The 27,607-nt window shown below is 31.5% G+C and overlaps 1 protein-coding gene across 3 annotated transcripts in view; it reads left to right on the top strand.

The window, feature by feature from the left end:
* Positions 1-338: 338 nt before the first annotated feature.
* The window catches only part of LOC142329827 (uncharacterized), a 51,343-nt gene continuing 24,074 nt past the window's right edge, over positions 339-27,607 (top strand). The window contains exons 1-3 of one of the 3 annotated variants that reach the window (XM_075374681.1): positions 9,226-9,357; positions 14,005-14,206; positions 23,567-23,731. In XM_075374681.1, coding sequence (XP_075230796.1) covers positions 23,693-23,731 — 39 coding nt within the window. In that variant the 5' untranslated portion in view covers positions 9,226-9,357; positions 14,005-14,206; positions 23,567-23,692. Of the gene's footprint in view, positions 621-9,225; positions 9,358-14,004; positions 14,207-23,566; positions 23,732-27,607 lie in introns of those variants that run through there. The other 2 variants (XM_075374684.1, XM_075374685.1) reach the window with 2 other exon arrangements.

Consider the following 27,607-nt stretch of genomic DNA (forward strand, 5'->3'; position numbering starts at 1 on the left):
ATGTAAGGATTCCAACATAGGGTCATCCATCTAAATCAGTTCAGCCATTGAGCCGCTACAGTGGAAAAAATATATACACTCACACACCCATACATTACAATCCATTTTGAGCAGTCGTGTAAAAACTAAATTAGCATATGCTTAAATAATATTTTGTCAACTTTTCATTATTTTTAGTGGAGAAAGGGAATTGATAATAAAAATGGGCTTAATTCAAAAGAAAAATGAATAAGCCTTTGTTTTTATTAAATTATTTTATTTACGGGTCTCTAAATAAAGTAGACACTAGTTTTTTTTTTTGGCAGCCAAAGTGACAACACTGCAAAGTTACACAAACATGGTTATATGAACAGCTGATTTATATTAGGTATTAATATATTTAGTCTATTGTTGCCGCATGAGATGTAAACGAACTTTTCGTGAAATGAGTTTTTCTTGTGCGTTACAAAAATGAGTGATACTAATTATTAGCAACGTTGTGCAATTAAGTTTTGTGTTAAACTCGGTGAGACTGCTACTGAAACTTTTTCAAAATTAAAACGGGCGTATGGAAATGATGCTCTGTCACAAACTAAAGTTTTTAAGTGGTTTAAAGCATTTTCAAACTATTAAACATATTTGTACGTATGTAATCTATTAAGTATACCGATCATTTTACATATTCTCCATACATCATTCATAGAATATGTATGTAACATTAGTTATAAGAGGGTATTCATAAAATATGTATTTAACATATAAGAGGGTATTCATAAAATATGTATTTAACATTAGTTATAAGAGGATAGCTTACGTAAGTTATGTTCGGTTAGGTTATGTTGATACAAGGTGTGGCATTTGCACCCCATCGGTTGGTCACGTGGTGAACGCGTCTTCCCATATCAACTGTTTTGGAAGTCGAGAGTTCCAGTGTTCAAATCCAAGTAAAGTCAGATTTGAATACTAGATCGTGGATATCGGTGTTCTTTGGTGGTTGGTTTCAATTAACCACACATCACAGAAATGGTCGAACTGAGACTGTACAAGACTACACTCATACATATCATTCTCACTCATCCTTTGAAGTATTATCTGAACGGTAATTCCCGGAGGCTAAACAGGAAAAAGAAAGGCATGGCATTTTCACACGCTACAAATCTTTCATCTCATCCTCTGAAGCAATACCTAACTGTGGACCTGGAAGTTAAACAAGAGAAAAAAAAAGGTTTTTTTTTGTCTTCTTTATGTGGCCTATAAGTCTGACTCTTCTTTTAACTATATTTTTCCAAACGCTTCTTTCTTCATCTATTTTCCGCAACACCTCTTCATTTGTCACTTTATCCCCCAGTCTGATTTTTAACATTCTCCTATAGCACCGCATTTCAAAAGCTTCTAATCTTTTCTTCTCAGTACTTCGATCGTCCAAGTTTCACTTCCATATAAAGCGACGCTCCAAACACATACTTTCAAAAATGTTTTCCTGACATTTAAATTAATTTTTTATGTAAACAAATTATTTTTCTGACTGAAGGCTCGTTTCGACTGTGCTATTCAGCATTTTATATCGCTCCTGCTTCATCCATCTTTAGTAATTCTACTTCCCAGATAATAAAATTCTTCTACCTCTGTAATCTTTTCTCCTCCTGTTTTCACATTCAGCGGTTCATCTTTGTTATTTCTACTAATTTCATTACTTTTGTTTATTTTCATGCAATAGTTCTTGCCTGGGGCTTCATCCATGATGTTCATTGTTTCTTCTAAATCCTTTTTACTCTCGGCTAGAATTAGTATATCATCAGCAAATCATACCATCTTTATCTTCTCACCTTGTACTGTTACTTCGGATCTAAATTGTTCTTTAACATCATTAAGTGCTAGTTCTATGTAAAGATTAAAAAGTAACCGGGATAGGGAACATCCTTGTCGTACTCTCTTTCTTATTATGGCTTCTTTCTTATGTTCTTCGATTATTACTGTTGATGTTTGGTTCCTGTAAATGTTAGCAATCCTTCTATCTCTGTATTTGAACCCTAATTTTTTTTAAATGCTGAACATTTTATTCCAGTCTACATTATCAAATGCCTTTTCTAGGTCTATAAATGCCGAGTATGTTGGTTTGTTTTTCTTTAATCTTCCTTCTACTATTAATCTGAGGCCTAAAATTACTTCCCTTGTCCCTATGCTTTTCCTAAAACCAAATTGGTCTTCTCCTAACACTTCTTCCACTCTCTTCTCAATTCTTCTGTATAGAATTCTAGTTAAGATTTTTGATGCATGAAAAAAAAGGTTATGTTGATATAATATAACCTAGTCGGAGGCGGTCCCTCGGACCCCCTCCCACCAAAAATGGTTTGACCCCTTTCTTGGGGGATTTCCCGCAAGCCAGAAATGCAACACTTGCTTATCGCAATCCAAACGCATGCGTAGACAGTTAAATGGCATTCCAAGAATCTTCATAAAGTTTTCAAGTTCTTTTGCTAGATCAGCTAGTGCTGAAAAAGGGGATGAACTAAAATTCTTAGCGATAAATTATGATAATAAATGTTCTGAATCTGTCCTCCAAGAGGAGTATCTTATTTGATGCGAGGAGATGAAGTCATTAAATTTAAAATACGATCTAGAAATGATTGAAATATTTGATCGTTGCAATAAATAATATTTGCTGAATATCCATTTTCTCATTATTATTATTATTATGCTTTTACGGCCAACATGGGACCACTTAAGTCAATTTTAGTTGGATCTTTTCTGAGAAAAGCGTGTTATTTTACTCTTCCGAGCTGCCCAGTATTTCTTAATCCGTTCAGATCTTGCTTTCTTTTCTTCATCCGTAAACAACCTCTTCGTTGTATTTTGTCGTTTGTCTGTCTTTTGTTTAAATCTAATGCTTTTGTCTTTTAGCTTTGTAATTTTTCCAGTTTTATTCTGTAGGTCAGTCAGGGAAATTCCCATTTCTTTCATATCTTCTCTAATTTCTTTGATCCATCCTACTTCTAGCTTTTGGAACCAGAGCTTTTCAATGATATTTCTTGACAGTCTTGTTTGCGGTGTCCTTATGAGATGACCGAAGAAAGAGATTCTTTTTTTCCACATAGTATCAGTAACAGGCTCTATTTATCGATACACCACCTCATTTGGCACAATCCACCATTGGCCTTCTTTTTGGTGTTTTTTATTGATACACGTTCTGACAATTCTCCTCTCTATTTTCAGAATTTTTTTCAATTCAGTTTTTCTGAGTGATTTTGAAAAGGGTCTCGCTTCCGTAGGTGACTTCTGGCTGTACTACAGTTTTATAATGTTTAAGTTTTGTTTTAGCAGAAAGGCATTTTTTGTTATATGTTGACAAAGTTAATTTTTGGGATTTAATCATTTTATTTGTCCTGTTTTGCCATGTCACTTTTTCATTTAAATTATAAGTTATTATTTCCCCTAGATATTTAAATTGTTTTACTATTTTAATTTTCTGATTGTTTACCGTAATGCGCTCTATTACCAGAGGATCTATGGCCATTAGTTCAGTTTTTTCGAAAGAGATATGAAGCCCTATCTTTTGTGCTAGGTTTTGAAGGCTCATGATTTGTGTTTTGGCTTCTTGAATATTATTTGCTAAAAGAGCGAGGTCATCTGCAAATCCTAGGCAATTTAGTGTGATGGAGTTTTTCTTAGTACCCATTTTTATATTTTTGGGATTTATTTCATACCATTTTCTCATGACAAATTCAAGGGCGCAGTTAAAAAGGAGTGGTGAGAGGCCGTCTCCTTGCCTCAATCCAGTTTTTATGTAGAAGGGTTGAGAGAGTTCACCTCTGAATTTCACTCTGGACTGGGTATTGGTTAAAGTTAATTTTATCATGTTTACGAGTTTAGGGTGAAGGCCCAGGTTTCTCAGAATATTCAGCATGGATGGTCGGTGTATACAATCATAGGCCCTTTTAAAGTCGACGAAGGTGATTATTAGTTGTTTTTTCCGTCTTTTATATAAGTCCATCATAAGTTTTAGGGATATTATTTGCTCCGGGCAACCTCTCCATGGCCTAAATCCCCCTTGGTATTCCCCAAGTTCCAGTTCAAGTTGGTCTTTGCATCGGTTGTATATGATTCTCGACAGGATTTTGTATGTGCAATCCAGGAGAGATATGCCTCTGTAGTTTTCAGGATTAGTTTTATCCCCTTTTTTATGTAATGGATGGATGAGGGCTGTGGTCCAGTGTTCTGGAAGTTTTTCTTCGTTCCATATTTTCACGAGGCATAGATGTAGGGAAGTTTTGACTGAATAAACTGATGAGTGTTTCCAGAGTTCTGCGAAAATCTGGTCTTCTCCGCTTGCTTTGTAGTTTTTTATTTCATTTAAGGCTGCGAGAACTTCTTGAATTGTTGGCGGGTTGATATTTACTGGTGAAGTTTTAACTGGAGTTTCAGTGTCAATCTCAAAAAGCTCTGGGGGGTCGTCACAGTTGAGGAGTCTATTGAAGGTTTCTGCCAAAATTTCAGCATTTTCTTTATTGGTGTGGGCCATATTTCCTTTTTTTCCTCTCAGCATAAGGTGGGTGGTTCATATCTTTGAAGATAAAATATATATATATATATATTTTAATTTGAATTCAAAACTTTTCGGGATTGCAGAGAAAGGCGCTACTACCCGCCATGAAGTGTGTGTGTGTGTGTGTGCGCGCGCGCGCGCGCTTGAGATCAATGCCATTTCGTTTAGCCCTGCAGCTAGTAAATATATAAGAACGAAGTATATAAATTTCTAAATAATCTAAAATTTCTATATAAAAAAGTTATCTAACACTGTAACTACCAACTATGCATTCGCTCGAGTATTCCATTTATTGTATGTTAAATTTTAAATTAATGTAATTATAATATGTAATGTTAAATTACATATTTAATATTAATTTTGCCGAGATATTACCACCGTAATATCTCGGCAACCGCTCGTCCGATTTTCACGATTCAAACGGCGTATGTATCAGCAAATCGAGCACTAACTGTTTAACGCATCGAATACGCTATTGATCGACCGGATCTTGTTTATCCGGAAATTAAATCCTGCAGCTAGTAAATATATAAATAAGAACAAAGTATATAAATGTCTAAACAAACACAGATTAAACTTCACACATTACTTTATGTTAGTATTAATAAAAAATAGATCTCTCTCTCTCTCTCTCTTTCGGTGTGTGGGTGGTGCGCGCGCATTTGTATTGTAGATGTATTTACTGTATACGTAATAATCAGCTAAGTTGATAAATTTAGAAATTGTGTAATCATATCATTACCCCGTTACATATCACCGGTAATATTTTTTATAATCTATAATAATTTATGGTTCAGTTATTTTTCTTTTAAGATGATTATTGAAGACGTTACATGTCTATTGTTAATTACACTACTCGATTTTTTTAAATTTCTGCTTTAAATTAAAATAAAAAATTGTAATTTTTGGCAAAAAAAATAACTGAAGCGCGCACCCGAATGTGCTTTTATGTATATGTGCAATCATCATGTTTACGTGCGCGGTTGTAATTATATATATACATACTGAATATTACATAAAATTAAATAATTGAAGGCCTCATCATTAACCGTTTATGTACTGTTGGCTATGTTATTTAGCTAATCATGCAGGTGAATTTTAAAAGTTGCATTCATTGTACAATTGTAAGTTATCACGCTTAATAAATAATATTTAAAAAAATCAAAATAAATTTTTGTTGCAAAAAAAATTAATAATAAATATGACCACCTAACATAAAAACCGACCGTTTTGATCTGCAAAACACATCAATGTAAGTTTAAAAAAAGCGAGAAAATATTTTTAAAGTATTTCATGTAACAATAAAGGCCATTTTACCTTTTTAAAATATATAGCTCATTTATTAATCATCAAATGCAGACACAGATAAAAGATTTTGTTATTAACAGAAATCTAAATTTTTTTTAAAAACAAAAAACAGAATTTAAATAAAATATTGACACCCGAAATAATTAATAAGTAGCAATTATTAGAGGACATTTAAATAGAAATTAAATACAAAAAATTTAGTCTACAAAAGAATCGGAAACCTCTCTTTTAGTGTATACTAAAAGAGAAATGTATAACTTACTTGAAAGCAAATTATTTTTATTATGTATAAAGTAATCTATATATAAATTTTATAAGAATTTTAAAAGAACTTACCTGGTTTACATGTTGAATTCTTTTCTGAACGGTCGTTTAGATTCGTTTAAAATATTCCTAAATATTAATAATGTTCGCCAAATACAAATAATCAAGTAAACAAAATTTGATACGGCTTTGATAACGACGCTACAAATCGTAAAGAAATATTATTTGGTGTATTTGACAACTTTAATCGTTAATAACAGTAATACTAATTTAACAAATTATCAGAAAGAAAAGATTAGATTATATATATATATATAAGTTTGGTTTATTTTTTCTACATTGCTTTATGTAATGGAACAGGTAATAATATTATAAATAAATATAATTTTTCATCAACATAACACATTTTGACACACGCAGTTCTTTTTTGTTGACGAATTATGGCGCGAAGCAGATGGAAGGACGAGATTCGGAACATTCTAGAAATTTTGCTATCTGGTCCCATTCACGTGCACACTCCCACACAATCATCACTACGTACAAAGTTATCACAGGAAGTAAATTTTGTTCAGAGCCATCTTTTTATTTTACTAATGTTAGTTTTTTATTTATTATTACTTCCTTATATTAATAATACAGATTACTGAATTCATTAGTTTTAATTTTCGAGTTAATAGTTTTTAATTCCTTGTACGAAGTAAAGAAAGTATATTATGATCGTGAAAAATTTTCAGATTTCAATGGAAATATCCGTTTTGACCATCCCTGAATCCATTTTTACTAGTTTTGGCGTGACGTCTGTTTGTATGTATCTCGCATAACTCAAAAACGATTAGCTTTAGATGATTGTAATTTTTTATTTAGGACTGTTGTAACATCTAGTTGTACACTATCCCTTTTGATTGCAATCGACTGAACAAAAAGTGCCGAAAATAAAAAAAATTGGGAGTAATAAGCCCTCACTGAGAGCTTTTCAACGATATATCATAAGTATATATATATTTCACTTATTTTATATTATGGACGATAACTGCCGTAATTTTGCGCCAATCACTTTCAAATTGATACATAAAATATAACTGCCCAAAATCTCGATCGAGTTCGTTAATGGGAAAAATCGGACTATGGGAGTGGAAATGGGGTGGGTTTTTCGAAAAAAACAAAACATCGCTATAACTTTCTTATTAAGTAAAATATTGAACTTCTGTTCAAGTTCATATAAGGGCCTAAAATATATGTAAGTAAAGTTTTATGATATCACCAACGATTGGCCGGCCCATGGGGTGGAAAAAATGGGGTTTTGAAGACAAAAAAAATCATACCTCCCTTAATAGGTACAATTATCGAATCGGTTTAAAGTGATCGTTATTCCTCTAAACATTACCTAAAACTTTTGTCCGAAACAATTTTTGATATGACCAACCCTTACGGCAAGGACGACCAAAATATTACCGGAATTGTAAGATGGGCTAAAATTGTCGTACGCTAAACATGTGAAACTTTTTTTCACGTGCAAATTATTTTTGTATCGAGTAAATATGAAATTTAAATTAACATTAAGGTGGAAATTTTTTTTATCCCCTATTTAGCACCGGTGAAATCTACATTCGCCTTCCGGTTTGCCGAAAGGTTTTTTTATATTATAACACTTTTAAACTACTTTCAATATAATTTATTATAAACGTATTTTTTAATTGTAATCAATAATTTAAAAAAAAAAATTGCTTTAAACTTTTATTTTATTTTAGAATTACATTATTTTAGATGAATTTTTTTGTGGTTTTCCGAGAAAAATAAATGACGATTATAAAAAAAGTAATCAAGTATACTAAGTATAATCGGCCTCCGTGACGCGAATGGTAGCGTCTCGGCCTTTCATCCGGAGATCCCGGGTTCGAATCCCGGTCAGGCATGCCATTTTCACACACGCTACAAATCATTCATCCTATTCTCTGAAAGTAATACCTAACGGTGATCCCGGAGGTTAAAAAAAAAAAATAATAATAATAACTATGTTTCTTTCCAAACCGTTAACTGTCATCCTTATTTCATTATTAAAGAGAAAAAATAACTGGATATTAATATTGTCAATTGACATTAATAAATTATTTAAAATAAAATAGATTATGAATATTTGTTTTTATAATACGTGATGAAGATAAAAGTTCCTTGCCGCCCTGTCTCATCAACGTTTTGTTGCTGTACACAGTTATGTAACCGTTCCACACTCCAGTCACGTACGTTCAAGTTTAACAGAGTCTTATCGCTTTTATATATTCCTTTACTCAGTGGCAGGAAATAAAGTCAAAAATATAAAATAAAACAACTTAAAGCAACTTTAAGCTTTGTGTTCACTTTCATCTTCTGATGGTTTTTATTTATTTGTTTTTGAATTTCTTGTCGGGTTAAGAATTATTTTTATGTGCAAATTAAGATGAATATTAAAAAAAAAAAACAAAAAAACGTTAATTCAAAGAGCCGAACCCAGTACCTTCAGTTTTTTTTTAATCCGGTTAATCTTTTTCTTTTTTTTCTGACCCATTTCTGAGGTCCTATTTCCTAGATGTAACCGGGTATCGAATCTGGAACTTTTAGTCTAGCAGGTAAAGTAGCTACCTCTTTAATAGCACGGAGTCTTGTTACATCTAAAAAAGATTAATACTGTTTTTTTTTTTAATTCCTGATTTGATATTTAAAAAATATAGTAATACTTAATAACAAAATTGTATTGTACTACAATTTTTTATATATTGAACTTGATTACGTATATAAAATGATTATTACATGTAATTAAATAATAAGTAAGAATCTCGTTATTACCCCTTTGTGTACGGTTGGCTGTTCTCCATTTATAGTTTTAAGTGAAAATTTATTCTCTTTAATATTTTATCTAATTATAAGTTCGGCAACATTGATAGTAAATTTTAAAAACAATTTAATATTAGACGACGTGTAATGATGGATGATCTTATGTTAAAAAAATTTGATGATGAATGAAACAGTTTGCGAACCGAATTAGTCTATCGATGACGTCATTCCGGAGTGGGGAGACGATGAGAAGAATTATGTGTTGTGTAACTAAAGAAATTCACCGAGATGTTTGTCTTGTAGTTAGTTATTGGCGGGAATTATCGGTAGATAGGCGACTGAATACGCAGTGAAATTGTCTTCATATAACAGTGTTGTTTAGTTTAACCTAATCCACATGTAACGTTATCCAAATTTCATCTTTTTATTGAGATATTCCTTATTACTGATTTAAGGTGAGTATTATTTATTTTGTTAATATTATTACATTTTTTAGACAATAATTGGCAGTTGTTTTATTCTGTGTATGTATTATTCAAATTATTTATTAGATTAAAAATGTTAGATTCCAGTTAACGCCGATTGATTTTTACAAACTAAATTTAATAATAATAAATCAATAAATTTGTTGTATTTATCAATTAATAATTTATCCAAGTACTAAATGGCGGGTAAACACTATCGAAAAAAATAAATAAAGAGAAACAAGTTATATGGTTGTATTTTAGCTTATTTGGTCATTAACGGTGTATATATTTAACTAAACTGATATAAGCAAAGGGTATTTCGTGAGTGATATATTAAGTTTTAAGTCTGATAACGAGAATGAATCGTGCTAAGCGAGAAAATAATTCGCGTCTGTATCGTTATAAAGAATATACTGATTTACTCTGGAGCTCCTGGGTTCGACATCCAAAATAGCTTACCGTTTCTTCACCGATCTGAGTTAATGTCGTTAAATATTCATAAATGAGTGTATTCTCGGGAATAACACAAAAATTTGAAAAAAAAAATTTTTGATAGGAAAGAAAGCTACAAATAATCATTTTAATAAATTCGTAAAAATGTTTTTAGAAATCTATCGGCGTATTTTTTATTTAACATATATATTTAACAATAATTAATCGTAAGAAAAGAAAAACACATCGGTAGCGAGTTTGTAGAAGGCGACCGATATTTATAATTTATGTGAGGTTCTGAGTTCGACCCCGGGTAATTGTCATATATCTTAATGATTATGCGTACATAGTATTTAAAGCAGAAATTATTCGTAAAAAGTGTACGACATATATACAACAAACAGTCATTACAAATTTTTATATTTAACATTTCCCGTGTTTACTTTATATTTTTTAAGCTAACAATTTATGAAGTAACATAATTTAACGATGTACTCGTATTTTCGAAATAAAATTCTATACGCGTAATTTTTTATTACTACAAACGACGTTGTAACTTTTCTTCTCGTCGGGAAAAATCTTTGGATCAGAGGTTAAATTTTACGTAAATTTTTCATTTACAGTTACCGTTTTTTTGTTATAATTCCAACGAGAAATTTTTTAAAGCTTTTTCACGAACGGAATGGCATTAATAAATTTAAAAAGTGTCGAAAACCTTAACGGTCAATTTTTTTATTACAAAGTTTTTGTAAAAATGCACTTTGAGTGAGAAAATTGAAAAAATACAAACATGTTTAAGTAGCCCACCGCATACAGCGAGAGAGATTGACGGAGGGGGAGAGTGACTGTGAGAGAGAGGGGTCGAGTGAGAGACAGAGCGGGTAGTGTGAGAGAGCGAAGGTGATGGAGAGAAATTGAGAGAGGGTTTGGTAGGGGGATCAATGATGGAGAGGAAGCGAGACAGAGGGTCTCTCTCTCTCTCTCTCTCTCTCATACTTCTCTTCTCTTCTAATACTATTCTTAATACGGAGTGGTATATAATCGCAGCTCTAACATTGTGACTACAACAGGTGCCATGTTGCCAATTAACCTGAGTTTTCCTTCCCCCCTGACCCTTTGGCAGCCAAGATCGGCATCAGGTAAATTCACTGCGTTGCGTTTGAGTTATTCAACACTGTTACATAGAATACATCATCCAAGCTAACCAGTAAGGAAGATGAATGAAAAAAATAATTTTTAATATTTTTGTAAAATTTTTATTATTTATTTATTTTTTTAATTTAATAATGAATCATATTATTATTTTACTATTATTTATATTTATATATTAAAAAAAAAAAAATCGTGTTAAATTCTTTGTTTGACAATAAGGTCAATGAACTTTGATATTTATCGTTTATGTATTAGTGTTAAAAACTTAAAAATCATACTTGATAACTTTTTTGTTTATTTTAATTTTTTTTTATGTTGTTAAATACAATTAGTAAAATAATCACTGATTTTATACATCCGACTCTCGTTTAACCGGACTTACATATTTTATTTATCCGTAAAATTTACATAAACTATTGCTTGTTGTTTAAGTACTCGAATTATCAGAGATTTTCTTGTTACAAAATTGTGATTCAAATTAAATATAATCTGAGATTAATGTTTATTAAAACGTCGATTATTCGGACCTCCATATCTCAAACATTTTTCGACTAATTGCGGGGCCTTTTATCCGGAGGTCCCGGGTTCGAATTCCGATGAGGCATGGCATTTTCACACGCTACAAAATTGCCATCTCATCTCATCCTGTGATGCAATACATAACGGTTGGCGCTGTGGAAATGAAAAAAATTGTAGATACTGTGTATGTTGTCAATACGAGTAAAATAAATTAATAAAAAAAAGCTGGTTATTTAGTGTAACATAACTTATATAAATCATACTGCATCATCTGCGGAACTGCTCGGCGACGGCTGTCTACAATCCCGTTGCTACGAGTGGTACCCCCACCCTTCACAACAGCTGTGTTGAAGGTTAAACTGCATAAAGCAATTTTAACAGTATAATAATTAACGAATTTATAATACTGACTAAAATAGAGTCTTTCGGTTCATTTTTTTTCTCACACCACCCGGCATTTTTATTTTTTTTAATCATTTTTATTTATTTATTTTGTATTTTAAATACACGTATAAGCAACACGGATGTAAGTCAATAATATCGAAACTTAGTTCTTCAATATCCTTTTTTGTTTTTTTTAATTAGCTCTAAATAAATAAATTTAACTGTATGGAGACTAAATTGATTCTAGGCGAAATATTTTATAAATATTATGAATGCGATTATGTTTTGAAAAGGATTATGTTGTGAGAGTCGAACCCAGGATCTTCAACTTAGATTTTTTTTAATATTGATACTCGGATATACATTACGAATTGAACTACTTACTATCCAAACCGGGAATTGAACCCGATACCATTCAGCATATCTCTCGATTTTTTAAATATTGTTTTTTTATCGTTAATAAACAGTATTTTTGAATGAAACTGTGTTAAAGGAAAACTCCGTTTTTGGTGGAAGATCAAGTCTATTCTGTAACGTTATGTAATATTTATTTTAACGTTAAGTATGTGATTTTGTGCGGAAACGAAGAATCGAAATCGCGACTTTCAATTTGTCAGTCTTTTTTTTTTAAACTGAGAATCGAACCTCCAGATTTTCATTATTTAAATCCTTTTTCTTTAGTTTTTAATCTTTTTACGAACTTATTTTTAAAAAAACTTAACATCAGAAAAATTGAACTCTGTGGTAATCAAATTGAGTTTAAATTTTTTTAATAACGATTATGCGTGCAATTGATAACAACTCTATAATCGAATCTTCAATTTAATTTTTTTTAACGCATAAAACTCCCTACAAGTATTACATATATGGAGTGATTCCCGAGCTGTAACCGAACCCTAAAAATTAAATATAAATTTAATACAAAAATTTAATCTTTTTTAAAAAAAATTCCAAATTTTTTTTGAATAAAGGACGTTTAAGAAATTATAACGAAACGAACTGGAAATTATATGAGGCTTTAACTCGACGAGTACAAAAACCTGACTTTTTCTGCTCGCGGAAACGATAATACTATTTTAATTCAATAATTTATTGTTATTAAATATTCACCATAATATTAGGTTGGTGGTTGTGTGTAGAAGTACGGTATTTCAATTCTAAAGCGAATTAAAATTTAAAGCCTGACAGGGATATGAACCCGGGACCTTTCGGATAAAAAGGGAAGACATTACTACTCCACGTCGGCGACTGGCGAGGTGATTAGTTGATACGTGCTGAAGTATTAATTACCTGTGACTTTCAGTATAGTCAGTTTCACTATTGCGTTACCGAGGTGACAAATCGATTACAAAAATGCAGTGAGACGCGAAAAATTATAAGTTACTTTGTAATATCTAAGTATAATTTTTGAGATAAATCCATACTAAATGTGTGTTTGCACGTTTGTGTTCGCGCGCTTTTTTGTATTATAGACGGGCTGGGCTCTACTGTGAAATACGGTAGTCGGCTTGCTGAGATAAATTTAGAAATAATCCTTTTATATCATAACCCCCTTATGTACTCATTAGTATTTCTTATCTATATTAAAATAAATGATCCTGTTTTTTTTCTCTGTGACTAAAGACGATATGGTCTAAGTTATTGTAAAATTGTGTTCAGATCCTGACAGGGAATCGAACCCAACACCATTGGTGTAGCAGGCAAGCATGCTACTTTGCGACACTAAAGTGGTGACGTAACATTTTTATTTTTATTTACGCTATTACGTTTTTTTATAAACTTTTTTTATATTAAAAGAAAATAGCAATATTTAGTAAAAAAGATGAACGGGCGCTCTCTAGTTTTTTTTTTTAAATTAAAATAAAATATGCGTGAGTGTAAATTATATCCGTAAATTGAATATTAGGTAAAACGAAATAACTGAAAACCTTAACATTACAGTTTAACGTTGGTTACGTTCCTTTGTTAACTTTGTATACATAGGTTTAAGCGAAAATTTGGTTTCAATTATTATTTTGTAAAATTAAAAGTTTTCAAATCTGTAAAACATTAATGCTATACTGTCGGTTGTTATTATGAGAGGAGAAACAGTACAGTGTAGGTAATACATTTTAGTTGGCGCGCTAATTTTCATAATTTATTTTGCAGGTTTGTTGTTCGGACGTAGTTTGAAGCGACAGAGAAATAACGTGCGTGGCAGAGAACGAAAGCTTATGGAATCTAGCGACATTACAGATGGGGTGTGATATGCAGTTCAATTTGGATCCTCGTGTCTGCGGTCATTCTTGTTTAACTATTTCTTATACGTTGTTTATTTTGTTTTGGTTAATGACCTTCATTATTGATCGAGGTAAGTTTTTTTTAATATTAATATTGTTTTAATATAGCTTAAAATAAGTGTTATTATTTTTGTTTTCTTATCACGTACTGTAATATTTGCAGTTTATAAAATAATATTGCGTTTTTAACCTAGAAGAATAATTTTTTCAAAAATAATATCGATCAAGTTGATGCCACTACAACGTTTTAATTAAATTGTACAATTATAAAGATTATTATTTTTTAAGATATTGTAATTAATTTTAATTTTTTTATTTACAAAGATACTAAAAAAAAAAAAAGAAGAACAAATCCACTTTAATCAAACCAGACTGTTTTCATGTTTTACACGGATTTGAATACTAGATCGTGGATACCGGTGTTCTTTGGTGGTTGGGTTTCAATTAACCACACATCTCAGGAACGGTCGAACTGAGAATATACAAGACTACACTTCATTTACACTCATACATATCATCCTCATTCATCCTCTGAAGAATTATCTAAACGGTAGTTACCGGAGGCTAAACAGGAAAAAAAGACTGTTTTCATGTAACCCGACACGATACTTGAAAAGTAGAGAGGCAGCGGTATTTTCTTAATCTACTACTATTGCCCTTTTCCTTGACTTTTTTCATTCATATAAACTATAATTTTTAAATTTATAAAGAAAAAATCATTAACAAAAGTATAAAGAAAAGTTTATACTGGATTTACTCATAAAAATAAATTTTTCAAGTAATTAGCTGCAATTAAAATGTTTAATTTGTAACTCGCTAGTTCGATTTTATTTTTACAAAACTGTTGATCATTTTATGAAAAAAAAATTGATTACGATAACTTTTGTTATTAATTTTGTAAAAGTGAAACAAATAATAAGAAACAAATAATTATATCGGTAGAATAACTATCTGATGTAGACTTAATTACTACATTCCATACGGATTGGAGTTTGTGTATATTGTATCGTTTCCTGAAGAAAGAATCCATTCATTTGTCGCATTCTTTTTTGCGATTGTGATATTTATAAACCGTCTCTGGTATAGGAGGTACCAATAAGAATTGCTTTCTCTGATAGTAATGATGTTCGGTATATACAGCCTTCGTTGAGGTGAAAGAAGTGAAGGTGTCATTTGTACGACTGAACATCATTTCAGTTTCAGTAGGTTAGTACCTTGTTACGCGACAACATATATTAGCTAAGTAAAGTATTTAACGGGAAACGGCTTATTCCTAATTCTTCTTAAAGAATTTGCTAGCCGTAACTCGATTACAAACTGTTTTCGGACGTATGTTTGTACAAACCCTTCTTTTTAATTTCAAGCTCTAAAATCGGTTCCCAAATTATTTCTCTTTCCTCCTAAATCATCTTGTGTGTGTATATATATATATATTTAATTACAAAAATTAAAATATAAAGTAAAAATACGCAAATATAAAATGTATAGTTTACATTTTATAAAATTATCTTTTTAAAAACATGATTTATGATAAAATAATTTCTTCACTAAAAGTCTTAATGAAGTTTGTAAATTCGATGCGACGATCAACTTGAACGTTTAAAAAATTTAGACGGGATTACTCTCCTCTTTCAATGAGAAATATAATTTTTGTAATTATGAAATAATTTCATAGAATCTATACACATACATAAAAAAATATGTCAGAGATTCGAATTAAATCTGATTTGACTATATTTATTCCGTATAATATTTAACATAACTAATAAATAAAATAAATATCGTGGAGGTTGGAAATTGAAAGCGCCCTTGAGAAGTTAGATCCGATAACGAAATTATTATCCACTTTAGTGCGGTAAGAAATTAAATGATCTTTATACCCTTCAAAATTTACGCGCGCACACGCACCCACAGTGAGAGAGAGAGTGTGAGTGTTAGAGAATTTTCGCGCTGTCTGGGACAGAGTGAGGTTTAAGAGACGGGGTGATGATAGTGATTGTGATGTTTTATTACTTTCCAAGAGCGACTCTTATTTTGATAATCGTATTCTCTAAATAAGTATATAATTTCGTACCAAATTCTTACGGTATTTTGTATTTCACTTTTATTCGTTTCTGGAATATTAAATTTCGTATTTTAAAATGCTTGAAATTTATCGGTGATAAATTATAATTTTAAACTTGTATTTACGAAAATAAAGAGTAAAAACAAAAATAATACTAATGTAATACATTGGCAAAAGATACCAGAATTGCAGGTAGTACAGGTAGACAGAAAGTTCTGTGTTCAAATTTCGGTCAGAATTGGCTTTTTTATACGCTGTATTAAAATTTGAAATAAAAGTAAGTGACGAACTGAATGTCGGTCTATTGCCCGTACAAATAAATAAATAGAAAAATGTATTAGGTATTAATACGTGTTAGGAAATAGCATTAATAAAGATTACTAGGTCGAATTGTAAATAAAACTGGAAAAATTTTATCTGTTATTATGTAATATAAGAATTTTTTTTTTTGTAAATTACTTTACAAAACTGATAAATTTAATCGTAATATTTTTAAAAAAATTATTAAAATTAAGGGAGATTAATTATTATTTTAAATAAAATGTAATAATAGATATAAAATGATCAACAAATCTTTATTTAATTTAATTATATCGAACGTCTATATAAGAAATATAATAGGGATATTAACTTTGTTATTCGACAGTAATACACACACACGTGCGTACACATGTACGCACATTTACGGTGTATTTGAATTGTTGTACCATCGCGTGACCAGTACTGTCCGAGGGTAGCCAATCAGAGTGAAGTTAGCCACCTGCTGCATTTGTTTCATCTCCCCCCTCTCCCAGCACCATGGTCGCAGTAGTCAGACTGACAAGTTGTTTTTACTATGCGTCATCCCAATAAAATTAAACAAAAAAATAATTACCTCTGAGAGCGTATGAACCATACAATTTTATAAATTATTGTTTTATTTTATCATTGCCTATCGAACTATTGTTTTTCTATTAAAGCATTTATTACTATAAAGAATTTACTTATTACATTTATTTTATTTATATTTAATTTTTTTATTAAACATTTCGCTTTTATTATAATCTGAATTTTTTTAAATCTAGCACAAATTATGTATTACAGTAAATAAATTTGTACCTTCAAAACTAGATTTAACTAACATACAATCTAGTTTTGAAGGTACAAATTTATTTACAAGGGGTTGTTGAAGCTTTCTATTATTTAATAAAATCTAATGTTACAGCTTGATAAAACTATATGTGTATATGTCTTTATCAGTAATGCAAGAGTTCGCACGCACGCACACCCGCGCGTGCGTGCGAACGTCCGTTAAGAAATCCGTTACTACATAATTACAATTTTTAATTTTTATTAAAATATTAAATACGTTTACTTCTTCTTTACTTCTTAACAAATGTTACCGTTCATAATCTAAATGCGGGGAAACATCAGAATTTTTAATTTACTAAATCACACGAATCATTTACCGGTACAAAAGAAAAATTCACATATTGCTATATAAATTCATATTTTGATTTAAGCACGTTTTTCAAAAAAAGGCCTAAAAGGATTAATATTTGAATATATGTATAAATAAATATACACCTATGCAGACTTTTGAGAAAAATACAAGGTCTTCTGAAGCAGCTTTTTCAATATTGTAATACCGGGCGAGCGACTTAAAATCAAATCTAATCAGCTCGAACTGCAGTTATTTTAGCGTCGCGTTTAACACTGCTATTACTAATAGTCTATTTTTGTCGGTTGTAAACTGTTCCTGCTACAGTGCGATATAGTTTCGTTCTTTACGATCATGTTTATCCTTAAATACAGTATTCCATCGAGGAAAGGGCTGCTATCGAGGAAGCGTTGGATCCTTTCAAGAGAAACGTAAAATATTTTCGCTAAGTTTTCGAACGTCAGTATCCCTCGATAAAGAGTAGTGCACGATTCGGTTAAAAAACGGCGCACAACGGAGTCCGTTTCAAACTCAAAACCAAATAGGCGACCTTTCGTCAGGACTCCGTAGGCCACAGCCCGTATTCAAAAAAGAATATCTGCCGGTCCGAAAAAAAATCTATAGGGTAAATTATCGCACCAAGATCGTGTAAAATACACATCTTGTCGTAAGATTCTTCACGACTTAAATCGAAACCTTATCGTGTAAAAACTAAGCAAAACAGACTAACCGAAACGTCTTAATTTTTAAGGGGGGTCATAAAAGGAGTAAACTTGACGGGTTCTTATGATTTTCACCTGAAAACTCGAATAAAGCAGGTCCCAATATTGTATCTCCCATAGATTTTACGATAACCACCGTAAAACAGAAAAATTCAGTGACGAAAAACACGTTTTTTTTAGGTTTGAAGTACAATAATTTTGTTGAACGACTGAAAAATGCGTAAATTTTAAGAAAACGTGTAGAGAATTTAATTTTGAGAAAATAGATGAAATGAAGTCTACGAAAAACAAAAAAAAATATCAACTTTTATTATTAAAAACAAAACGGAACAAATTTTAACAGAAAACAACGAATGAATTTATGAAAATTAAGAACACATTTTTAGTGTGATAAATTTAGATCGCAAACAACAAATTGATTTGTAGAATTTAATAATCTTCGTGAGAGTAGTACACTTTGCAGCACTCGTATTTCATCTGAACCCCGACCGTTACAAGCCGATGAAAAGAAAAAAATTCTTCAAGTAGTACAGTTTAGTTCCAAAACGAGCACGGGAAGAATTTCTACGCTACTCGACATTCTACATAGTTTACTAAAAGTTATAATAATGTGATATTTTAAAATAAACTGAAGTTTTTTTGGAAAAGGGTTCATCAGAGTAAATAATTTTAAATTATACTTCTTTTATTTAAGTATATGCCTTGTTGGATATTTTCGTCATCCATTGATCTCTCATCTAAAACCAATTCCTTCATCTCTTCTTCAATCACCCGAAACCTATCTTCCCTATTGGTTCATATTCCTTAATAATTTTTAGAATTCAGTCTGCATCCATTCTTCTTATGTATAGAGCTGTTGTTATTTATAATCATTAATTTTAGCATTTAAATTAAAAATGTTCAGTACTTGCTTGTATACTCATTACACCTTCTGTTCAACTTTGGATATTCTACAACCGCTTTCAAGAACCTCATCTCTCTGTTTTACAGTGTTTGCCTGTGAGCCGATCTTATTGTCCATGTCTTGGACAATAAACAACCTGGAACTGACATTACCTGATAAATTTCAGGAGGATTTCTCATCTTATTTTATTTTTAAGCATGTTTCACTCCGCTATTCATTCTGTTGACTCGTTCGGTCTTATTGTTTATTTTAACCTTACTGTGATAAGATTTGTTACATCCAAGAAAGTTAAAACACTTGACGTACTCAATAGAATAATCATCAATTACAATCTTTGATCTAGGGGTCATTGCTCTTGTAAAAGCCAAAACTTTGCTCTTTGTCACTGAAAATGTAAATTAAAATCTTAAAAAAAAACATTACAAATTACCAGTTTGCAGACCTGACATGACATGACAACAGTATTGTTATACGAACTACTATGCTATTGTTGAAGTTAATAGACTGTTGAATAACAGTCATAGATGAAATTTAATTTTCTATTTTTTTATCCATTTATATCTGTTATTTGTTATCTATTATTATTTTTTATTGTTATTTATTTATTATTATTATTATTATTATTATTATCTATTGTTTAATTTTATTGTTTGTTATTTGTTATCTATGAGATGCTCTACTTTATGTAGAGCATCTCGGAAATTTTACTGAGTCTCATTCACCTAACCCTAGAAAAGCTTTTGTTAAAAAACAAGAAAATTTCATTGTACCCTAAACCAAAATAGACAAAGGATATCCTGTTAATTGATACTGCCCCATCTCCTAGTGATCAATTTTAACTACATATTGGAAACCTCCTTTTTGGTAAAAAAATTATTTTGTGAATAACCCCTTCCAGTGAATTGTTTTTATTTAGTAGCGATCAATCATTTTATTGGTTTAAGGTAAATTAATATTTCAGCAGTAATCTATTGAAAATTAGTGCGATTGATTTAAAGGAAATTCATTTTATTATTATAGTCCTTAATCAAATTGATGTTAACAACTGAAAACAGTTATTTCCATTCTAACAGTTGTGTGAGCTTTATGTCAGTCTTGTCACAATGTGTTAAATTTGTTAATTAATAAATAGATAGTTTTTGCTATTTCTAAACAAAGTTTCTGAAAAGTTTAGCTTTATTAGCAACAAATCCTTCTTTTTTTAATGTACTTGTAATTTAAAACTTTTTAAATGCAGGAAAAGTTTACATTTTATAGCTTTTGTTTTGAACTGTTAATTAGATTTCAGTCTTAAGTTAACTTGTTTATCATTCCTTTTTATTACAATATTATAACTTTTATGTTAGTTATTCTTATCTTTCTTATATACTTTCAACCTCTGTTAATGCCACCTTTTTGTCTCTTTTCTTCACCTTTTTTTGTCATAATATCTCATTACATTCCTTGGAGTTGCAGAATATTCAGCCAAATTTTATTCTCTCCCCTCTTCGTTGGCATCTCCTTATCTTCTCTTATCTCTTTACTTCTCTTTCCACATATTCTATTCAGGTTTTTTTTAAATCCATTCTTTGCCTCTCTTTGTTCACTATTCATCCAGTCTCTTCTTCAGTATTCATTTTGACATACTCGTATCATTCATTCTTTTCATACGATCATATAATCTAAGTTGTCTGTTTTCTAAGAAGTCCACCACCAGGTTCTGCTTTAGTTATCTTCTCATGCTAAAAATCATGTTGATGCGATCTTGTAATGTCTTTCAATCAATTCTTAGATATTGGAGCTCTGTTCTTATTAATTAGTTGTCTTTAACACAAGTTTCTGCTCCATTCTTGGTAGGGAGGAGGCATCAACTATTCTCTTCCCTCTTTATCGGTGTTTCCTTATCTTCTCTTACCTCTTTACTTCTCTTTCCATATATCCCGTTCAAGAATTTTTTAAATTCATTATTTGCCTCAACATCTTTAAAAACATCAACATATTTATATCACCAGTACTCTACATTTGTTAAAGCATATTACATTTTAATACGATGGTGATATAATACATATTAACATCTTTAATACTTCGAATTTGGTGCGTGCCTCCATGTGGTTTGGCTGGATAGTTCTTTTTGTAGAGAAAAAAAGGCCAAGAGAGTGAACTAAAATGGAATTCCTCCGGTAACTGGTAGTGCCGGTTGTATAGCTGATGCCAGAATTGTACAACTTCTAACTGTCGTCCTTTTTCAGGAGTTCTAAACTTCTGTGCAGTTAAGAAACAATAAAAATGGAAAGTTCATTTTTGAAGAATACTACCAAAGGTGGTTCTAATCCGTCATGTCTTAAGAATGTGTGACCGGCCATCTCGGATTATGCGGGGTCAGATACAAAAAAGTCTTGTTTAAGACTTGAGATGTGTTTTGTTCATCAGAGTTCTTAGTTAGTAGTACATCGATGTGAATGTTGCTGTTGGCATTCATATTGGTGGCATCCTGGCCTAGGTTAAGACTGGAAGCTGTCATAACCGAGGTATTAAAAATGACCCCCAATAAAAGCCCATAAGGGCTAGGTACGGAGGAGGTGGTGTGGCGACTGTAACTGTCACATGGAGGGTGTTGGTCTGTACTAGTTCAGGATGTCCCTCTTAATTTAAATATGGAAAAGAAGCTTTAGTGATTTCAAATAAAGTAATTACTTTAAAAACAAGAAAACTAATGACAATTTATATGTATTTTTTTGTTATGAAAGAGTGGGAATCAAAAATTATGTTCATTAGCCTGATGGAAAGTTGGTAGCGTATGAAAAGACCCTGTTCCTGACCGGGATTCAAATCCAGGACATTCTCATGAAATGCCGAGAAGGGTATTTTTTCAGAACACTGTATGGAACTTCATTTGATATTAACAAAACCTCTGTTAATTAGATGAACTCCTTAAGGTTCATATTATATTAATTTTATTTTATTTGGATCTATTGCTAAGAGATCAGTTAGATCAATTTTTAATTGTCACTCAAAAATATCAACGTTTTATGAAACCGAACTAGTGTTCTTGGTGGTGATGTATAAAAACCAGCTTAAGCATAGGTTTGGCTATTAAGGCTTTACCCTTTAAAATACTACTCTTTATTTAACTGGCATTGATTGATAAGGTCATTAGTCACTGACTAATTAATTCCAACAACGTGCAGTGGAACTGCACCTAGCATTGTGTTTAACTTTGATTATCTACACACACTAGTTTCGTAAACATAACTTGGTTACTAGTATTTCACCATCTACATTCAGTTACTATTGCTATAAACAGCAGATAGATAAACTGCTGTTTATCATCTTACCTGTTTTCTGTTTCCTGTATCTTTTAACATTATACTGTCGCATGTTCATGGCTCGATCAGGATATTGAGAAATGTTTGAGAATGTTTATATAATTACAATTTATTAGTTTAACAGTATAGAACATAAATAAAATAAGACCAATCAACAATAACAAACATTTATAATAAAAATGACAACTGTCAGTAATTGTAATAAACAATGATTACATACAAAATAGAATTTAAAGTAAGATCAGGATTTATTTGCAGGTAGTTAAATATTAAAAACCAGAATTCAGCCCATTGACAAAAGACATTATCATGACCACTAATATTTACACCTCTAACAACTGGTTTTGTATTACTATGAAGATAATATTAGCCCAAAGTTCTTTCATTCAAATACCTTTCCTGTTCACAAATAAAATTACCCTAATAATTTATAAATGAGTTCAATACTTTATCTCTTTCACTAATTTTCTATAGTCACTCACCGAACAACCTCCTGCGGCCTCCTACTGTCCTCACGGAATGCTTGAGATGTCACTTCACATGGTCAAATATGCACAATCTCACTTCTTCACTGACTTGTGTAATAACTCCTCCCTTTTTCAAAACTGAACTCACCTTGCCTTCCCTGGAGTATTTATACACTTATCCTCTTTACTTACAGAACCAGACCCAAGTTGAAGCATGATAGTGATTTTCAGAGACATCTTCCCATACATTCCCACCCTGGTCTGGTATTTCTTCTCGTGGAACAACATCTGTGGTAGGTGTGTTGTTGGGCGGTATTAAAAAGAACTATTGTTCTTTGTTGTTTGTTTGTTGTAAATGGACCTGTTAGCTTTAGAAAAAGGATCCCTTTTAGTCCCCTTCTGGATTCCTTCCATTATATTTTCTACTACTTTCTTGTTAATTGGCAGGAATCTTTACTCAGGTCTGTTATACCGGACTTTATTGGAAATACCGGAATTTATTTTACTAGTATTGTTATAATTATGTAATACATTTTTTTATTTTTCAGGTTTTACATATGCATATCGCAAGTGAAAAGAAAAGTTGCCATTGACTACATCAGGATCGCCATTACAGTTACGATGTAAAACATTTTTATCCATTACATTTGTTTTTCCTAGAGAACGTGATTGCCATGAAATATATACAACTCTACAACAGTTGTTTCAACCAGGTATTGTTATTATAATTATCATTATTATGTTTACCTTTGAGGTGAAGTGATAGCAACTCTACCTTTCTTCCATAATATACTTGGTTTTTTCTTCCTAATCATATGTAGCACTTTCATGTGCTACTGAATTCATTTTTTTTTTTTGTCTTCAGTCATTTGACTGGTTTGATGCAGCTGTCCAAGATTCCCTATCTAGTGCTAATCGTTTCATTTCAGTATCACCTCTACATCCTACATCCCTAACAATTTGTTTTACATTTTCCAAACGTGGCCTGCCTACACAATTTTTTCCTTCTACCTGTCCTTCTAATATTAAAGCGACTATTCCAGGATGCCTTAGTATGTGGCCTATAAGTCTGTCTCTTCTTTTAACTATATTTTTCAAAATGCTTCTTTCTTCATCTATTTGCCGCAATATTTCTTCATTTGTCACTTTATCCACCCATCTGATTTTTAACATTCTCCTACAGCACCGCATTTCAAAAGCTTCTAATCTTTTCTTCTCAGATACTCCGATTGTCCAAGTTTCACTTCCATATAAAGTGACACTCCAAACATATACTTTCAAAAATCGTTTCCTGACATTTAAATTAATTTTTGATGTAAACAAATTATATTTCTTACTGAAGGCTCGTTTTGCTTGTGCTATTCGGCATTTTATATCGCTCCTGCTTCGTCCATCTTTAGTAATTCTACTTCCCAAATAACAATTCGTCTACCTCCATAATCTTTTCTCCTCCTATTTTCACATTCAGTGGTCCACCTGTGTTATTTCTACTACATTTCATTACTTTTGTTTTGTTCTTGTTTTTTTTTCATGCGATAGTTCTTGCGTAGGACTTCATCTATGCCTTTTATTGTTTCTTCTAAATCCTTTTTACTCTCGGCTAGAATTACTATATCATCAGCAAATCGTAGCATCTTTATCTTTTCACCTTGTACTGTTACTCTGAATCTAAATTGTTCTTTAACATCATTAACTCCTAGTTCCATGTAAAGATTAAAAAGTAACGGAGATAGGGAACATCCTTGTCGGACTTCCTTTCTTATTACGGCTTCTTTCTTATGTTCTTCAATTATTGCTGTTGCTGATTGGTTCCTGTACATGTTAGCAATTGTTCTTCTATCTCTGTATTTGAACCCTAATTTTTTTTAAATGCTGAACATTTTATTCCAGTCTACGTTATCAAATGCCTTTTTTAGGTCTATAAACGCCAAGTATGTTGGTTTGTTTTTCTTTAATCTTCCTTCTACTATTAATCTAAGGCCTAAAATTATCAATTAAAAAGATATCACTAGATATCTTTTTACAAAAAATAAAAAACAAAAAACGTATAATTTATTCGGATAAAAATTCTAAACATAATCGACCGCAAATCACATCATCGTCGGTTTGATATCTATTGTAATTGTACGTTACGTTGGAGTTTCTGAAATAATTCATCAGTTCTGGAGGCGGATGCGCATCGCCTATGCTATCAAAATAATCTACATTTTTATCGATTTTTCGGAAACAAACCCAATGCGTACCGCGGCCCTTTGAGGCGTCTAAATTCACTATCGAGCATTCATTTTTCCAAATCTTTTTCGGTAAAGCGTCCGACATAAAAAACACCGCGGATCGTTTCGCGATCGTACAAAGCGCGATTTGGTATTGAATTGATTATTTTTTTTCTTAGCCGTACCGCCGCATTTCTTCAATCTCAATCGATCGCCAAATTTGGATTTAAGTTTCATCGCGTTAGTTACTGCGTAGGCGGCCGCTCTTTCAGTCAAACTGCTATCCGGCGCGAGCACACGTTTCCACGCCCGTTCGGCAAGCGCTTTATCGGCTTGAGATCTTGTTTTATTATCTGAATATTTCGAATAAGCTATATCTCGCAGTTTACACGCCTCATCTAATTTATTTATGCCTCTATCACCACGCTTCAACCTCTTATCCAAGTTCGTGCCAGGACTGCAATAATTGTAACCTGGAATATGAGCTTCAAACGGTAATAAATCTACAGCCTTATTGATTACTGACCCGATTATATACCGCGTCCGCCTTTTTTCTTGGAAATATTTTTCTTCTTCACCTTCATATCTCTATATATAAAAAAATTATTTTTTCATTCAAATACATTATTCATCATGTCGAACCAAATTTATTTTTACGCCATCATTATTGTTTTTGTTAATAGCTTCCGAAATTAAATTATTAATTTAAATATTTTGATTTATAATAATTATTAACCTCTGATTGTAAAAAAAAATACGATAAATAATAATTCAATAATAGTAATAAAAAAAAATATATCAGCAGTTATGAATGAAATAAAAATTTATGTACTTTTCATTTAAAAAAAAATGTGTATATGTAATTTAGTAAGCGTACGAGGAAGTCATGTGGTGCTCAGATCAGATTTTTTGTAAGATATTTGGTATTTCGCATAACTCGAAAACGATTGACCGTTGGATGTTGAAATTTTGGTTTGGATTTAGGACTGCTGTACCATCTAGTTGTGCACCTCCCATTTTTATATCAATCGACCGGACCAAAAGTAGCCAAAAAGTCCAATTTTTTTGGATTTTGGGCTTTTCTTAACTGCAGTAATAAGCTTTCATTGAAATATTTTCAACTAATATATATTAGGGTGTGGCTGCCGACAAATTAAATACATTATGAAAATTTTAGAGGATAATCACCAACGGAATACAAAAAATGCAAAAAACTCTGTCGCAGTAAGTGCGTCAGAAGGGCGGATTTCCGGTTTTAGTTAAGAATTAATTGTAAAGGATGTTCCGCTGGTGTAATGATTTTTGAAAATAATATTGCTTTCAGTGTTGTGTCCTAGTAAAAGCTAGTTACTTTTATACGGATTATAATCCTAGACAGTGGATACCGGTGAACATTTGTGATTGGGATTCAATTGACTCAGAGATTCCGGGTTTGAATACCGGTCAGGAATGGCATTTTAACACACGCTACAAATCATTCATCTCATCCTCTGAAGCAATACTTAACTGTGGAGCCGGAGATTAAACAAAAAACAAAAATTCAATTGACCACAAATCTCAGGAATGGTCGGCCTCAGTATTCGATGTCATAGATAATACTGCGAGATACTAAGTATTTTATACTTGTATATTTATGTTTCGGTTCTTCCTCAATTTTACATAATTGTTGAGTTTGACGGCATCAATTGCTTAATACTGCTACTTGCCATCAACCTGTTTTGATACTATTACGTATAATTTACGTGGCTTTGGAGCTATGTTCACAAAAAATAAAATTATAAAATTATCTCAAAACGATTAAAATTTCAAAACTGATTCCCTTTCTTCATACCAGATCAAATTTTGGATTATTGTGAAATTAAAATATTATAGCGATAGTGCTTGGAAAAATTTGATTTTGGCTTCAAACATTTTTTTTTGTCTTCAGTCATTTTACTGGTTTGATGTAGCTCTCCAAGATTCCCTATCTAGTGTTAGTCGTTTCATTTCGTTATACCCTCTACATCCTACATTCCGAACAATTTGTTTTACTTATTCCAAATGTGGCCTGCCTAGACAATTTTTTCCTTCTACCTGTCCCTCCAATATTAAAGCGACTATTCCAGGATGCCTTAATATGTGGCCTATATTCAGTCTCTTCTTTTAGCTATATTTTTCCAAATGCTTCTTTCTTCATCAATTTGCCGCAACACCTCATCATTTGTCACTTTATCCATCCATTTGATTTTTAACATTCTCCTAAGCACCGCATTTCAAAAGTTTCTAATAATATCTTCTCAGATACTCCGATCGTCCAAGTTTCACTTCCATTTAAGCTACGCTTCAAACATATACTTTCAAAAATCTGTTCCTGATGTTTAAATTAATTTTTGATGT

Source organism: Lycorma delicatula, chromosome 9, assembly GCF_047948215.1.
Source record: "Lycorma delicatula isolate Av1 chromosome 9, ASM4794821v1, whole genome shotgun sequence".
Lineage (NCBI taxonomy): Eukaryota > Metazoa > Arthropoda > Insecta > Hemiptera > Fulgoridae > Lycorma > Lycorma delicatula.